This window comes from Euprymna scolopes, chromosome 12 (assembly GCF_053919585.1).
Source record: "Euprymna scolopes isolate OS-2025 chromosome 12, ASM5391958v1, whole genome shotgun sequence".
In the NCBI taxonomy this organism is placed as follows: domain Eukaryota; kingdom Metazoa; phylum Mollusca; class Cephalopoda; order Sepiida; family Sepiolidae; genus Euprymna; species Euprymna scolopes.
The window spans coordinates 31,288,116-31,306,668 of record NC_136493.1 but is presented as its reverse complement, the minus strand read 5'-3'; the positions used below and the strand labels follow the sequence as shown (position 1 = coordinate 31,306,668).

Here is an 18,553-nt window from a genome sequence, read left to right as displayed (position 1 = left end):
TATATATATATATATATATATATACGCATATATTTTTTTTCATAAGTTTTGGCTTTGGTTTCGATTCAAGCTGCTGCACCCAAGTCATATGGCTATGTATATATATATATATATATTTTTTGAAATCGCAACTTTATAACATATAAAAATCGGTAGAACATTAAGTCTATAATGATATATACAAAATCTGCAAGAATTAAAATATCATATTTAAGCGTACTTTATGACCGGGCTATGCCAGGTATCCCCGCTAGCTTAGATAAGTACTTTTGCAGTTTTAACAAAAGAGCTACAATAATATCAGAGCGTCTCCATTTACACTGAACATCTACAGAATGCCAACATCAATATATTACATATGAAGGAGTCCCCAGTGGAATTTCCACAGGTCCTGCTATTCCCTACTAATCTCTAACTGTGCATTGAACAGATACCATATTACTTAGTTCGTTGTACTTTATCATAAAAAAGGTTCATACAAAATTTCAGCCAGATTGGCCAAGTAGTTTCCGAGAAAAATTAGAAAGGACAGACACACGAGAAATATAAAATAGATTTTTTTTAATAAGAGTTGGTGTTCATTATTTGCCTTTTAGCTTAGATGCCAAACCTAATAAAAAAAAAAAAAAAAAAAAGGAAAGTGTGATCATAGAAAAGAGAAATGGCTACAAAACAAATCTGAATTTAATTAAAAAAAAAATAATACGCTTTTTTTTTTTTTTTTAAGTTTTACTTACATTTGAAAACCAGAGAAAGAATTTCAACATCTTTTTCTTGAAATTTTTCAATGAACAATTTCATGAGGTCGAAAACGAGGGAACAATGAAAAACCTGAAATTGGACAACAAAAAATGTTGCTAAACTGAAAAGTAAGAAAAGTGACAGATTTTCATTGTTTTTTTTTTCTTCAATTCATAACAATTTCCTGAACAGTTTTTTTCATATCTCAACGTTTCACTTTGAAAGAAAATTTTTGAAAGATTAAAAGTAAAGATTGTTGTGTATCGCTGTTGTACGTTGAGAATGTCAAACATTTATGTATACAAATACAATGGTATTGTTATATATATTGAATATTGTATATATATTGTTATATATACAAATATAATGGTATTTTTATATAGCAGGGTATCAATATGTGTATATGTTGAATAGGTGTTCATATTAGAAAATAGAATATATGAGAGAAGAGTTCATACCTTTCTTATTATAGGCAGCATCATCATCATCTCAGTGTTGATGACAGCTGTTGGGTGTGAAATGGAATATACATATACGACAGTTTACAACAGACAAATGAAACATCCTGGAATCTGGATGAATGTCTCTAAGGGACCACACGTACAACCGTTTATATTTTTTATATAATTTTTATTACAGTTGTCTCATGTTTCCCCAGGAGTCTGCTATGTGATTACATCTGTCTTTCAGCCTCTGCTTCTAAGCTGAATTGGAGTAGGTTCTCTCATGTCCAAATGGTTTGCCGAGAACTCGTAGACTGGCTAAAATTTCTTTGATCTGTCAGTTCCGGTGACATAACCGATTAAAGGACCCATCTCCTTAACATGACCTCCAGTCACCTATCTAAATATGGTATGATCAGCGTCACTTATCAATCATTGTTTTGGATTTCTAAATTATTATGTTGAAAGCTAACTACAGCTTAATCTATAAATATATCACTTAACTAATTACATAATTAACTTTCAGCTTAACTTATTTTACCAACACAATATTTCTATTCTTAGCCTAGCAAGGTCACTGGTGTTGTCAGGAATCAGTGTTTCCCAAAAAGATCTCTATACAACAATATATCTTTATTCATATTATTTAAATTATTCAGACCAATATTCTTATTTGAGGCTTATTTTCACGCTTCAGTCGATGTAACCTTTGACCTTCAGGTGTATCTTGTTGAACTCAGGAATCTTTTTATCAAACTGAAGAATCTGCATGGAATTTTGAATTAATCTACAGGGATAGCATGTTCTTGATCTATCAACAATGACTGGGTAGAAGTCCTAATTAATTTGCAATTGTCATAACTGCATGCCTATGATAGACTTATTAGTAAGAAACGAAATGTATTCTAAACTAGCGGGAGTGCCTGGCGTTGCCCGGGTGTAAAAGAAAAAAGAAAAACGGTTTTGGGAGGGAGGTAAGCTCGAACCCGAAGCCTTGAGGTGAATAGCTTGATGACTGACCACGATGCTACATGGGCTGAGAAGTGAGAAAATGTGAAATTAAACATTTAAAAAAGCAAATGGTTGAACGAATGTGAACGTGTGGTTTTCTAGGTCAAACATCACGCCATAGTAGTAGTAGAGAAAATGAAATCACAGCGCGAATTTTGTAACACAATAAAAAGTACAGACGACATCGTTTCGTATATCGGAGATATTATAATCTAGACAGTATACAAAAAGTTCTAAGAAACAGTCCCCCCCCCCTGGAGCGACCCTCCAAAAAAGCCTTTGGCAGACATACGAAAAAAATGCACACACACACATTTTCGCTTATGGTCAGTTGCTTATTTGAAGGCCCTAAATATATTGTTTCTAAGCAGAATCATATTAAACAGATGATTATACTTAATAGAATATTTTACGATTGGCTGGGTTTGATAAACTGAACAGAATAATAAAACAAGGGAGGTTACTCACTTTGAAGTTGTACATACAGCAGAGTAATGTCATAACATTATTGAGTTCTTTCCCTTGTTTTTGATGCCGATAAGTCTGGAGTTTCTCCACCAATTCTTGAACAAAATAAGCACCTGAAAACAAAACGTAAAAAATATAGAAGATGATTTGAAGAAGTTCGAAAACAAATCTAAGAAACCCACCATCATGAACAGCATCAGGTTTTGATATTGGCTAGGTTTTTATTAGTATTTTTGAAAGATCAATACTGCTTGTGTTTCAAATTGAATAAATGCTTTAAAATATGCTAAAACAAAAAAAAACTTATTTAGGTAAATAGAAGAGTAATTCATCTTGCCTTTGGTAACATTTATTTGTTATGGAAATGTTTTTTGACCACATTTTCGCTTTCTTGTCTATAATACAAAATGTTCACCCTCCAGGATTGATAACACCAGGTTATATTTCACTCCTGCTCTACATATGGTCTGATCCAAAAAACTAATATAAGTTATGCTACATGCAAATAAATTACTTCTTACGCATTCAAGCTAGTTCTTTTTTCAAGCCATCTATAATATAAATCTCACCTGTCTGTTGAAATGTATGTTTGCCTAAAACTTTCAACAGAGGTGACGGATTTTCACTAGATTGGTATCGTTTTGAACCTAGACCCTTCGGACAACAACTATTGAAAAATTAGCCAAAAACATTAATTCCTTCACCCTCAATTGGGTACTTTTCTACAGGAAGGGTGGCTTTTTTCGCCGAAAGTCATCCCGTCTTTTTGATTAACTAGCCTTAATTTAAACCTTAACCACTTCCAGTTTGGTGATGGATGCAACGGTAAAGACATCATTTTTTTTTTTTCACATTCTTTTCCTCCTTCGCGGCTCAACACACACCTCCAAACACCCAGGTAACTCTGGGCACCCAGGCTAGTTTACCATACTTCCAAGGCCTTTTCAAGGTAATAATAGAAATAAGGCCTTTCAAAGACAAAGCTTAAAATTCAAGGTATTTTCAAGCCTGTGCAAACCCTGTACCTCCAGTCCACAAATCTATGATGTTCATCAATGTTCATGTAGATGATCATTGTCCAACTTGAGTGGCTTCAGGGCCTTTATAAATGGTAACCCATAAGTAAAAAGGAAAAAGAAAAAAACAATTTGCCTTTTCTGGATTAAAAACAAAAAACAAAGAAAGCAAAAAGCTCACATCAGCAAGTATTTCATATTACTTACCTATTTCCTGGCCAACGTTACAATGAATAATTGAGATAAGCGAAGCCAATTCGAGAAGGAGTCTGTCAAGAATGTTTGTGGGTTGAATTGCTGTACTGCAGAGAACCGACAAGAAGGATGCGTTGAGGCTGGCCCGACTATTTGTGTTGTATAATTCTTCGATTTGTTCACACATGACAGCCATATTGGATTCATTCACCCTGAAAAGATTCATCATCATCATCATCATATATGGTTTAAGAGTAAAGAGAAGACTGAAAAGAGATAGAGAAGAAGTGGAGAGAGAGAGAGAGAGAGAGAGAGAGAAGGGGCAAAGAGAGAGAGAGAGAGAAGGGGCAAAGAGAGAGAGAGAGAGAAGGGGCAGAGAGAGAGAGAGAGAGAGAGAGAGAGAGAGAGAGAGAAGGGGCAAGGAGAGAGAGAGAGAGAGAAGGGGCAAAGAGAGAGAGAGAAGGGGCAAAGAGAGAGAGAGAGAGAGAGAGAGAGAGAGAAGGGGCAAAGAGAGAGAGAGAGAGAGAAGGGGCAAAGAGAGAGAGAGAGAGAAGGGGCAAAGAGAGAGAGAGAGAGAGAGAGAGAGAGAAGGGGCAGAGAGAGAGAGAGAGAGAGAGAGAGAGAGAGAGAGAGAAGGGGCAGAGAGAGAGAGAGAGAGAGAAGGGGCAAAGAGAGAGAGAGAGAGAAGGGGCAAAGAGAGAGAGAGAGAGAAGGGGCAAAGAGAGAGAGAGAGAGAGAAGGGGCATGGAGAGAGAGAAGGGAAAAAGGGGTGGAGAGAGAGGGAAAAAGGGGTGGAGAGAGAGGGAAAAAGGGGTGGAGAGAGAGGGAAAAAGGGGTGGAGAGAGAGGGAAAAAGGGGTGGAGAGAGAGGGAAAAAGGGGTGGAGAGAGAGGAAAAAAGGGGGTGGAGAGAGAGGAAAAAAGGGGTGGAGAGAGAGGAAAAAAGGGGTGGAGAGAGAGTGAGAGAACAAAATGGCAAGGGAAAGAGAAAGGATGGAGAAAAGGAGAAAGAGGAGGTGCCATGTTAAATTCATTCAACATATGAATTTAGACAAGCCCGTTCCACAGCAGACATCCTCATTGTAATCTCTGAACGTATATACCATTCATTGGGCAAAGCAGGGGAGGGCAGAACGGTAGCTTTAGGTATATCTAAGGCTTTTGGCAGGGTGTGGCATGAGGGTCTCCTCAGGAAAATTAGATCATACGGTATCACTGGTAGAATACTTAACATAATTAAATCCTTCTTAGATAAGAGAAAAATCCAGGTTGTCCTCGACGGTCATGCATCTAAACAATATGATATAAATGCGGGAGTGACTCAGGGGTCTATCCGTGGACCTCTATTGATCCTAATATTCATTAATGACCTCCCCGACAAAATTGTCTCTGGGTGTATATGCTGATGACACCACACTCTATAACAAGCATGACAGGAAAACAAATGAACACATAACTAAAGAAATGGCAAAAACACTAGAGGATGACCTTCAATCTGTAGTGGAATGGGGACAAAAATGGATGGTCACATTCAATGCCGCCAAGACAAAACTGGTTTCATTCAATAATTACAAGAAACCTTCTCTGCCACCAATAGCAATGGCCAGTGACTCTTTAAATGAGAGTACATCTTTCAAACTCCTTGGCCTAATGTTCACAGGAAACATGAGTTGGAACAATTACATTGAAAGCGTTGCCAGGGCCGCTGCGAAGAAGGTAGGCTCTCTCTACCATGCTAGAAAACTACTAACACCCAAAAGTATCCTGTACCTCTATAAGGCCACCATTCGCCCATGTATGGAGTATTGCTGTCACATTTGGGCTGGTGCATCTGCTACTAGTCTCTCGCTCCTAGACAAGGTTCAAAAGAGAGTCACAAATCTGATAGGCCCTGAACTGGCATCTAAGCTTCAGCCTCTGTCCCATCGACGAAATGTTGCATCCCTCTGCCTGTTCTACAAGTATTTTAATGGTGAATGCTCTGGCCAACTGCAGACATTTGTGCCCCCACGACGTAGACAAACCCGACAGGCAGTTAAATCCCACCCCCACACAGTAGAGATCCCTAGATGTAAAAGATCTTTCTACTCCAGTAGTTTCTTCCCCAGAACCGCTAAACTCTGGAATTCCATTCCAGGCCACTGCTTCTTTAACTGTACTGACATGCAGAAGTTCAAGTGCAACGTGAACCGACATCTTGCTGCCAAAATCCCAACATAGTACCCCAGTAGTTGTTGCCCCTGATAGTAGCCCCCTACACCAAAGTGACAATCTGCGTTGTTTGGGATGAAAATGTAATAAAAAGAAAAAAATTAAATTGTATAAAAAGTTGACGAATGTTTTAGATGATAGAATAACGTAAATATAGGGTTCTAAAGAGAGAAATGATACGAGTAATGGGATGATGCAAATAATAAAAAGAGAGAGAGCGATGAGAAACGGAATAAAGAAGAAAAAAAAGTAAAAAAAAGTAAAAATGAAAAACAAAGAAAAGAAAAGTGAACAAAAAACAAAAAAAAGCAGAAAATGAATCTTTGGTTTCATCAATTCTCACTTCCCTTATTTTGTCCCTCAGTCCTCACATTCCATGAGCGATGTTTCTGACAAAAAGGAAAGAACTGCTGTTTTCTAAATCAGAATCTATTCTATCTAATACTTATTGTTGGCAAGTTTTTGACTTCAAAGTAATTTATTTTTTATTTTTTAGCTCCTTGCAAGTGGCATCATGCCTTGTCTGAAGTGATTTCCATAAAAAAATAAAGAAATAGAGGAAGAAATGCGAAAAAGAAAAGAAAAGAGAAAAAAATAAGAGAAAAATGAAAAAACAGAAAATGACAAAAAGAAAAAATGAAAAAGGTAAAGAAAAAAGAAAAGGGAAAAGGAAAGGAAAAAGAGAATAAAATAGAAAAAAAAAGAAAAAGAAAAAAGGAAAAAAGAAAAATAGGAAAAAAGGAAAAAAAGAAAAATAGGAAAAAAAAAAGAAAAAAGGAAAAGATAAAAAAGCGAATAAAAAAAGAAAAAACGAAAAAAAGAAAAATAAAAAAAGGGAAAAAAGGAAAAAGAAAAAAGCGAATAAAAAAAGAAAAAAATTTGTGAAAATTTTTCTATTTACCTGTTTATAATCCCTTTAATCTGTTTTGTTATATGTCCGTTTGCTTGATCACCACCAGGCATATTTCTCAGAGCAGGTGGAACATAGCTGCCAGTCTTTGCAGGGGTCACAACATTACCCTGTGTATCTCGAAGGCGGCCATAGATATCTTCTTGAAGGCTCTTCTCATCGGATAGTGTAGATCCAGCTTCTCCAGCAGAATCTGAATGAACATCCCATTTCACTTTCTTCTTGTTTCCGTTCCGCTGTTTCTCATTGTCTTTTAAAGAATTGGATTTGCGCTTCAAGATTGGCTTCGTAATCTTTTCCTCATCAACATCGGACGTGTCATCTTTTGGGTTTTTATCACGAAAAGGAGATTTTACTGCAGAAACAAGAAGAATAAGCAAAGCATTTTACTTCTCATGTTTTTTTTTTTTTTTTTACTATGCCTCATATAATAAAAATACGTTTTATTCAATGTATTTAGAAATATAATATTATGGATTATTCGGGCAACTATTCTCATTTTATGTTGCCGAATTTTTTAGATGAGGATTGATAATTTGGATTATTTGGACTACCATTCTCATCTGAGTGTTATTTTCATAACGTTTCGGCTGATATAAACTCTATCCTTCTCAGAAATTAGATTATGTCGAATTCGAGAATCTACATGTGGATTCAATAAAAGGCTCTGTTCATACATAAGTGCTTCCGACGCTCTGCCCTCCTACGTAAGCGCTTCCGACACTATGACCTCCTACGTAAGCGCTTCCGACGCTCTGCCCTCCTACGTAAGCGCTTCCGACGCTCTGCCCTCCTACGTAAGAGCTTCCGACGCTCTGCCCTCCTACGTAAGCGCTTCCGACGCTCTGCCCTCCTACGTAAGCGCTTCCGACGCTCTGCCCTCCTACGTAAGCGCTTCCGACGCTCTGCCCTCCTACGTAAGCGCTTCCGACGCTCTGCCCTCCTACGTAAGCGCTTCCGACGCTCTGCCCTCCTACGTAAGCGCTTCCGACACTATGATCTCCTACATAAGCGCTTCCGACACTATGATCTCCTACGTAAGCGCTTCCGACGCTCTGCCCTCCTACGTAAGCGCTTCCGACACTATGTCCTCCTATGCAAGCACTTGCAATGCCATGCCCTCCTACAAAAGAGCTTGCGACACAATGCCATCATACCAAAATATTTGCGAAACAGTGCCATCGTACATAAATGTTTGTAATTGTTGGAAACAGTATGTCACTGTAAAAGTAGACGATGTTGATGAATAGTCGAATGAATTGTTTAAGTTTTTTATTAGTTTATAGTTATATAGTTTTTTTTTAGTTTTTATTAGTTATTTTATTAGGTGCGATTCATATTGAGTGATAAGTCATTAAAAAGCAGATAATATGAGAGAACTATTAGTGTAAAAGGATTGTAAATAAATAGTTCCTTTCTGAAATGGCCCCTGTTCTTAGTATCCCTGATAGGTCTCTGTGGGTCCCAGCATTGTATGATACATACACTCGTTTTGATCATTTTTCCCCACATTTAATTGGTTTTATTCAACTTTTTTGTCTTTTCATACATTGTCTGCCATTTCAGTTTTTGATATATCATGTATTTTATCTTCATATCTAAATGTGCCAATGTAATCACACATAACACATGCGCGTGCACACACAGAATAAAAACAAACTAACCATTATTATCTAGATATGTGAAAGAAAAAAACAGAAAAGGAAAAACAATTCAACACAGGAAGAAATCATCAAAACAAGAGATGTACTGGTTTCGTTCAGATTAACAAAACATTTGCCAATCTGAACGAAACATATCAACGTTTTCAGAGATGTTTGTTGGTCTGACCCAAACCAGTAATTCACTTGTTCTGATGATTTCTTCAGACATTTGTTTTTCATAAGCATTTTTTTTTCATACATCCTGTCTCCATATCATTTCATTTTATGATATATTGTATATTTCATCCTTGTATCCTTGTAATCACACATACACACAAATACAATACACACACACAACATGCTCATAAAATAAAAGCAAACTAACCATCTCCTTCTTCTTCTTCTTCTTCCTCCTCCTCCTGATCAGCATCTTCTGAGAGATCATTATCATCTAAAGATCCATCACTTTCCACAGCCTCCACATCGGACTTTTCATCTTCAAACTGGTCTTCATCAGACTGATCCGAGGCAGAATCATCGTTGTAATTAACTGCCTTGAGGGGAGCATCGGAAAATCCGCTATCTCCCATGAAGTTAAGAACATCTGGACAAAAAGTTAAAGAGGATAATGCAAGGAGATAAAAAAAAGAAAAAACCAGGGAATTTCTTGTTCATGCCTTTGTCCATTTTTATATATTTCTTCTCTTTCAAAGACCATAAATACTAGAGATGACTATATTTGTGGATAACATCATGCTTTATAACAGACATGAGGGAAAAATGAATGTACACATAACCAAGACAATGGCTGAAACCTTAGAAAATGACTTCTAGCCTGTAGCATGCAGTTGTAAAAATGCAGAATTCTTTTTGATTTTGACTTGCCAATTTTCATTTGTTATTGTTGTATCATGTTATTGACAACTAACAAGATGCTTCACTACAATTTTTTTTTTTTTTAATCTAGTTTGGCAGTTTGCTTACATGTAGACATTCTTAAATAAACACCTAAAAAGAAAAATCAGCTAAGAGAAATAACTCATACTAGATTGTAGGAGATGATTATATTTGTGGATGACACCATGCTCTATAATAGACATCAGAGAAAAACGAATGTATACGCAACCAAGGCAATGGCTGAAACCTTAGAAAAAGACTTTTAGTCTGTAGTGGAATGGGGGACAAAGATGGATGGTAACATTTAATGCTACTAAGACTAAGCTTCTTTCCTTTAACAACTACAAGAAACCTCAACCACCAATTGCCAAGACTAACATTCTACCTGTGAGCTCATAATTCAAAATTCTTGGCTTAAGATTCATAGGTAATATGAATTGGAACAAATACATTGAAGACATTGCCAAAGTTGCTGCAAAAAAGGTGGGCTCCCTCTATCCTGCTAAAAAAATTACTCACACCTGACAATATCCTATATATCTACAAAACCACCCTTCACCCATGCATGGAGCATTGTTGTCACATCCAGGCTGGTACATCTATCACTAGTCTTTCACTCTTAGACAGGGTTGAGAAAAGAGTCTCAAATCCAATCTGTATTGTAAGCCAAGCACCAAGCCCTGTCCCATCACTGCAATGTTGCATGTGTCTGTTTTATAAGTACTTTATGGAATGTGCTATGACATATTCATAGCACTTGTGTTTCCTCAACATAAATACACCTGACTAACCTATCACACAGCAAAATCCCTCTCCTTCACTGTAGAGGTCCCTAGATGCCAGAGAGCCTTCTACTCTAATAGTTTATTCCCTTATTGCTGCTCAACTCCCTATATAGTTCCCTGTAGACATGATCCCAAATAGAACCCCTTATGTTCAAGTAACAATATGCCTTGCTAAATACGAAAACAAGCAAAAAAAAAAAAAAAAAAAAAAAAAAAAAAAAAAAAAAAATGAACAGTTCAGTCTCTGAAGTAGTAATTTCAATTCAGGATAAATTGAAAGAATGTTCGTCTGCCAATTCTTTTAACACACATTAGCAATGCTCCAAAAATCTTCCCATACACTGGCATTCTTCAATATGGAATGCCTACAATGCATCCTATTAATCTACCTTTTTGACTAAATCGCACCATCCGTGTAAGATGCAACACCGCCAGTATCACAAAGACTCTTCTGAAAAGGAGACTTTGTTAGTTTGGTCACATTTTGCAATGCCCCTAAGAGGAATTCATCTGCAAGTTGATGGTCTTAATTGCATCCACTAGCTGAAAGAGACACAACTTAAGACATGAAGCTCGTAACTGGCCCCCTTGTTTTCGGTATTTGTCTCAGGAACCCAGGATGCAGAGAACTCATCTGCTATTTGGTGTCGGTGGAATGCCTCAAATGGTAAACAAATTTTAAGCCATTACTCCAGTCGCATTCCTAAACTCATAATGATTGGTTAATTAACTTAAGAGTGAATTCTACCCATAAAAATATGCAGGCTGTTGCAGCAACATTCAACACTTGACAAAAAAGAAAACGAAACAGGTAATAAAAACAAAAAGTTGTATATGCAGAGACCCGACAGATTATTTAGCAACAACTACAGTTACATATTACCTGTTTTTCAATATAACCATCAGCGGCAGAGACAACCATCTCAAGACACACACAAAATGAGTCACATGCTTTGGCAACTTGTCCTTGTGTATAGCAGTGGATGTTTCCAGAATGGCAGTCTTCGGAGAGTCAACTGTTATGGGAATGCTTGTTAATCTTGGCCTCCATCACACCCCGGAAAAAATATGCAAGGGGTTGCAATTGGATGAAGAGGGCAGCCACCAGTCCAAAAACTAGTGATGAGGAACATTGTTGAGTGCAAGAGCAGAGACTTGCTGGAAAACATACAGGTGTTCAGCATTGATCTTTTCACCACGCTCCTTAGCACCTCCTCTAAACATCTGCATTTCCTGGCCCATCTTAATACTTTCCACATACGCACAAACACACGCATGCACTCACGCATACAAACACGCATACATACGCACTCACACACACATACATGCATACACATGCACAAACATTAACAAAGACATGCACAAACTTTGCAAATAGTCAAGAATACACAGTTTAAAGGCTTCCAAATCACACAAAGAGATTTTTAAGTATATAAACTACAAAATACTGGTTATGAACACAGGTCTCAGCTATAATAATCATTTAATCCGTTTTTTTTTTCTTATATTTAGCATATAAATAAAGAATTTTTGTCAATTGTACTAAAAAATAAGAGAGGTTTATCTAGCTTTTATAAAATAAAGAAGAAATAATGGTTATCAGTGCCGATGTGTCGAAAAACAATAGGTCCGATGTATGTAAAGAGAAAAGATTTAGCACAGTTGTTTAATAAAAATTAATGGTATACTTAATGTATAAATGAAAGCATTCTTGGCTTATAAACATTGTTCCGATGTGTCACAGTTGTTTAATATGTTTGTATTAGGTATATTTTATATAAAATGATCGCCTCTTGTATAGAGTGAAGCTATATTGGTAAATTTCTGGAGCGTTTGTTTTTGTAATAAGAGTTAGAGTCTGGAACAAACGAATAGTCAGTTTCAGCCAATGAGATTTAGCGGAAGGTGCAAAGGGAAAATTTATTATTTTTGTATAGGGAAATGGAAGGATTATGTTATGGATATGAATATATGACCCAGTTAATAAGGGTGCAACCCTAAATCTGTCGAAAGTGTAAAAATCCTACTGGTGATGACTGGGAGCGATAAGAGTACTTGGTATTTAGAGGAGAAAATACAAACTAGTTCCTCTAAAAATGGTTGCGATTGTGATGATGGCGCTCCTAGGATGTAATGTAGTATATAATGTGGCGTAAATGGCATTCAAAAGTTACATAAGATGGTGGATAATAGTGTAGACATAATAAATTTGTATGTGGCATCTGTTGTTGCAAACCGACATTAATTTGGTCCAGAGGGGAATTTCTGCAACCAAAATATTATACATAGGAGATTATTCAAAAGCAAAATTTATTCTATGTCTACAATTAAAGACAATTTCACTTTTACAATTTAGTAATTTTTTGATATTTTTGAAACATAAAATTTCCAATTTTTAGCTGAAACATTACCTATGCAGATCAGATCATCTAAATATCTACAATCACGAGGTTCTTTGCTCAGCAACCGAGAAGGCTAACATGCTTGCCAGTCGGTTTGCCTCAAACTCCACACTGGACCCTCTAAACCACCCCCTACCTCAATTTCCTATGCGGACAGACGCCACGCTAGATGATCTGATAATCACCCCTGCTCAGGTGCATGCTATCATAAAAAACCTTGACACTTCAAAAGCATGTGGACCCGACCTCATCCCAGCTGTGCTATTAAAAAAGTGCTCAGCCGAAGTAGCTCCAGTTCTCTCCAAACTCTACAACAAATGCCTTAATGAATCTTGCTTTCCGGGCTGTTGGAAAACTGCTTCTGTGGTACCAGTATTCAAGAATTCTGGCGAAAGAACTGACCCATTAAATTATCGCCCTATTAGCCTCCTCCCACTTTTTGCCAAAATATTTGAGACCTTAATTAACCATGCTCTAGTCCAGCACCTTACAGATGCTAAACTTCTGACCGACCAACAATATGGATTTAGACAAGCCCGTTCCATGGCAAACATCCTCACTGTAATCTCTGAACGCATATACCATTCACTGGACAAAGCGGGAAAAGGCAGAGCGGTAGCTCTAGATATATCTAAGGCTTTTGACAGGGTATGGCATGAGGGTCTCCTCAGGAAGATTAGATCATACGGTATCACTGGTAGAATACTTAACATAATTAAATCCTTCTTAGATAAGAGAAAAATGCAGGTTGTCCTCGACGGTCACACATCTAAACAATATGATATAAATGCGGGAGTGCCCCAGGGATCTATCCTTGAACCTCTGCTGTTCCTGATATTCATAAATGACCTCCCCGACAAAATTGCCTCTGAGATAGGTATATATGCTGATGACATCACACTCTATAGCAGGCACGACAGGAAAACAAATGGACATATATCTAAAGTAATGGCAGAAACACTAGAGGATGACCTCCAATCAGTAGTGGAATGGGGACAAAAATGGATGGTCACGTTCAATGCCGCCAAGACAAAACTGGTTTCATTCAATAATTACAAGAAACCTTCTCTACCACCTATAGCAATGGCCAACGACTCTTTATCTGAGAGTACGTCTCTCAAGCTCCTTGGCCTAACGTTCACAGGAAACATGAGTTGGAACAATTACATCGAGGACATTGCCAGGGCCGCTGTGAGGAAGGTGGGCTCTCTTTACCGTGCTAGAAAACTTCTAACACCTAAAAGTATCCTGTACCTCTATAAGGCCACTATTCGCCCATGTATGGAGTATTGCTGTCATATTTGGGCTGGTGCATCAACTACTAGTCTCTCGCTCCTTGACAGGGTTCAAAAGAGAGTCGCAAATCTGATAGGCCCTAAACTGGCATCTAAGCTTCAGCCTCTGTCCCATCGTCGAAACGTTGCATCCCTCTGCCTGTTCTACAAGTATTATAATGGTGAATGCTCTGATGAACTGCAAGCACTTGTGCCCCTCACGACGTGAACACCCTCGACAGACCCGACAAGCTGCAAAATTCCACCCCCACACTGTAGAGATCCCTAGATGTAAAAGATCTTTCTACTCCAGTAGTTTCTTCCCCAGAACTGCTAGGCTTTGGAATTCCATTCCAGGTCACTGCTTCCCCAACTGTACTGACATGCATAAGTTCAAGTGCAACGTGAACCAACATCTCGCTGCCCTAATCCCTACATAGTACCCCAGTAGATGTTTTCCCTGATAGTAGCCCCCTACACCAAAGTGGCAATGTGCCTTGTTTGGGGTGAAAATATAATTAAAAAGAAAATTTAAAAAAAAAAAAAAATGTCATGGCACATCTTAATATCTTCAAGGTAATTCTTTCAGGACCCAAATTCTATACACAGATGTTGATTGATTACAGAATTTGAATGTCTATCATTCACCCTAGTGACTAACTTGTAGACTACATGGTTCAAATGTTGATCAACTCCACTGTCGTGACTATCTTCTCTCCTCGTTAACTATATAATGAACTGTTTCTTATGTTCTTTAAATTTTGACTTCTTCTAATACTAGACAATTGTGTCATTCTTTGACGTGCAAGGTTATTGTTATTGTTTGCACATTCATTTTGCCTTTAATTCTGTTATTCTAAAATTCCACATCATTAGCTGTGTAAATTGCAGATTTATCTAGTTAATCCTAACTGCTCGGTACCATAGGGCCCAAATCTGTTACAAGAGTCTTCTGTTAGGCACAATCCCAAATAGTAGCCACTTACATTCTAAGTGGCAACATACCTTGTGAAAAATACCTCAACACAGTTCAATAATGATATACTACATCTTTTTTGATGATAATATCTCTTTTTTATGAAGTTCAATTATATAACATTTTTTTTATTATTTAGGTTTTCATTTGTGCATACTGTGGCTAAGTACATTATGTTTTTTGCTAAGCAATTATTTTGCCAAGGACATTGTACTGTACTATTATTATTAACTTTCTTTTTTTCTATTTGGGTCATTAACATTCTGGTTAGATTCATTATTTCTTATGATTTTATTATTATTATTCTTGTCATATTTGTCACTTGACTCTGTTATAACCAATCCATTATTTCTATATACGTCGATATCACAGTTATCAAATATACTTGTCAGAGTCTAATGAATATACAGACTTAGTAGATCTATATATCCTGCATTTCAACTTCTATTAGACATTTTAGAATATTCCATTTGGTAAGAATAAAAAAAGGATACAATCAAGTCCATCAGCAATGAAGGATTTTGGTAAACTTTTAGAATTTTTCTTAATCTTCAATTTTTTCTCCAATTCTTTCAATATCTTGTCGTCTTCTTTCAGGGCATTTAAATGATACAACCGACGAGCCTCGTGTTCATTCTCTTCATCTGTCTTTTCATCATCGTCATCACTGACCTTTCCAGACACCTGTTTAAAAATCAATACAGAACAAAAACTTTATATTTATAATTCACTTTGGATGTTGGTTCATATCGGCTTATAAAAGTGACTCTTCATTTTATTTGCGACATCTCTTCAACAACTTTATTTACAGATTCTTGTTCAGAATTTCCTCTATATTAAAATACAAAAATAAAAAAAAATTGTATATGTAGCTGTGATGAAAATATCATATTCCAAAAATCACATAAATGGATCAAGTAGTTTTATTTTTAAATAAAAAAATCAAATTTTATGAGTAACTGAAGAGCGACATACTTGTCCACCATTTTGAAAACAATTTTAAGAAACAAAGGAAGATGTATATATGCCAGGCGGCATATACCTTAGGCAGGTTGAACTGGCTTCCCCAGAAGGGGGCAGTTTCATGGCAATATCAAGTTCTCATGCAGTCACAAGTTACAAAAGCAGATAGCTTAACAATAATTCAAACTTGCAAGATTTTTGTTGATGCGTACAAATTCCCATTAATCGCTTAAAAATTATTTTCTTTATAAAAAGAAAACTATTTGATCAATTTACATGATTTTTGGAATACGATATTTTCATTTCATCATGAGTATGTACATGATATAGATTTTTCTTTTTTTTTTTTTTTTTTAATGTAGGAGGAATTCTGGACAAGAACTGGTTTTCCTTTTTTTTTTACAGCATATTTAATAGTGAAACATAAACTATTCATTGAACACAAGTTGCTATTTTTTATCTATATATGGTTTTGTAGTGGGAGGTGATGGCAAAGAAGTGGATAACGACACAAACTGAAGATCTGATTGCGTCAAGTTTGAAGAACTGAATCTCTGGACACACTATTGAGCTCACCGACAAAACCAAAAAAGTTCACTGTTCTGGTAATGGTGACTTCCGCTGTCTATGCTGAGAGACTGTCAGCTTGGCAAGAGTTGATCACAATACGTATTGGTGTGGGATTGCTGAAGATATAGAGCAAACAGCTTCTATTGGGGATTTGAGAAAACTAAACAATATTCTTTGGTCTAGTACCAGACTCTTCACTGGTATCAGTGAAATCACTCTCAATCAATAAGGACAAGCTATCACCAATCTTTATGACCGCATTCAATAGTGAAGCCAACACTTTGCTACCTTGCTCAACCACGCGTCTCAGTCGGCTCACCCAGCGCAAATCCAGTGTAGCCCCATGTTGTCTATGACTGATACTGCTGCCCTGACTTTGGAAGAAGTTCTAGACGTGATCTAAAAGCTAAAACAATAAAGCGGCTAACGAGGATTGTTTTCCTGCCAAAATCTTCAAACATGCTCCAGATACCCTAGCGCCAGCTCTACTTAAAATTATCACCCGTATCCGGGAGTCTGAAACCTTTCCTCAAGATTGCTTCCCTTTTTCAAGAAAGATGACAAACGATGTTGCAGCAACAATCAAGGTACAAGTCTTATTGACATTGCTTCGGAAATCTTCAAAACTATTCTACTGAAGTTGTTTCAATATAAAAGAGACATGTGCATCAGACCAGATCAATGTGGCTTCTGCCCTCGTCGTGGGTGCACTGACCAAATTTTCACCCTCTGTGAACCATTGGTGCTACTAGCAAAAGATCATTGTTTGTTTCATTAACTTTGTAGCAACCTTTGATTCTGCTGACCACTTTAGCAAATCATGCATGCAGATGGTATCCCACCAAAGCTGCTAAATCTGATCAAAGCCTAATATCTCTTCACCCACACTAAAGTTAATGCCTACGGTCAAGAATCCTAGCTCTGGGGTTCGTCAAGGCTGTGTACTATCACCGATGCTATTCAATTACGCCATCGATTAGATAACCTCCAACACACTAACTTTCCCGGTGTTATGGCGGGGATACATTTTCAAATAACAGACCTCGACTACAGTGAAGACATTGCTATTCTGGGAGACTACTTCAACCATACCCAATAAGCCATAAATAAGATGCAGTCCATTGCCTCAATGATAATGATAATTTATGAAGATAAATACTAGGAAAACAAAGTTGCTGATTGCAGGGATTGCATAGACCAAAAAAAAAAAAAAAAAAAAAAACCAACTCTTAACTCTCAACAGAGAAACTCTCAAGGAGGTTGACCAGTTTGAATACCTTGACTCCATAATCACTGCAACTGACCAAAGGGAAGGAGCTATCCACAATTGCATCAACAATGCTCACTTTGCCTTCAACTACCTTCATTTCTGTCTATAGTCCTGGCATGAAGTTAGCCTGAAAACAAAAATCAAGATCAGCTCTTGTCCACACGATCCTCCTGTACGGCTGTGAAACGTGGCCAATAAGAGTCTCTTATTAACGCAAAATTGAAATGTTTGGCCATCAGTGTCTACACTGTATCCTCCAGGTTCACTGGCAAGAATTATTTTCCAATGCTGTGGTTCACACATACTACAAAACATCCTCACTCGCCCAATCTATCCTCACAAGATGCCTCTAAGAATTTAGTTACGCCCTCCACCGACAACCGGCCAATTACATCTATGAAGCCATTGACCTGGCCCCACCGCCAGGCTGGAAGAAACATCACAGTGGACAGCTGAAGTTCTGGATCAAGACAGTGAAACAAGATGTCGAGCTGATTCAGGGTCCTCACCTCTACGGTCTATGTCGCTGGAACTGCTCATGGCTACAGCAACATCGGATCGTCGGGTTTGTTCGGTCTCAATTCAAGATGCAGTCAACTCAACAGGCGGAGCTGGTTCAACTGATCCACGGTGACAACCAAACCAAGTACAAAGTAATAACTCAAGAGATAAGTTATCCCTGACTGTCATCACCCATCAATATCCTTAAGGCAGAGAGGATACAGGAATCAGCAATTTTTGCAAGGATAGTTTTTAAAACCAAAGTGCAGTTGGATTTGG

General features: G+C 37.3%; 1 protein-coding gene across 2 annotated transcripts in view; it reads right to left on the bottom strand.

Moving 5' to 3' along the window:
• Nucleotides 1-18,553, bottom strand: part of LOC145291237 (nucleolar MIF4G domain-containing protein 1-like) — a 63,267-nt gene that overhangs the window by 39,149 nt on the left and 5,565 nt on the right. For both annotated transcript variants that reach the window (XM_080136840.1, XM_080136838.1), the window contains exons 3-8: nucleotides 15,465-15,654; nucleotides 9,022-9,240; nucleotides 6,985-7,348; nucleotides 3,887-4,086; nucleotides 2,664-2,776; nucleotides 738-831 (exon numbers count right to left, since the gene is read on the bottom strand). In XM_080136840.1, the coding sequence (XP_079992966.1) occupies nucleotides 738-831; nucleotides 2,664-2,776; nucleotides 3,887-4,086; nucleotides 6,985-7,348; nucleotides 9,022-9,240; nucleotides 15,465-15,654 (1,180 nt within the window). The remainder of the gene's footprint in view (nucleotides 1-737; nucleotides 832-2,663; nucleotides 2,777-3,886; nucleotides 4,087-6,984; nucleotides 7,349-9,021; nucleotides 9,241-15,464; nucleotides 15,655-18,553) is intronic.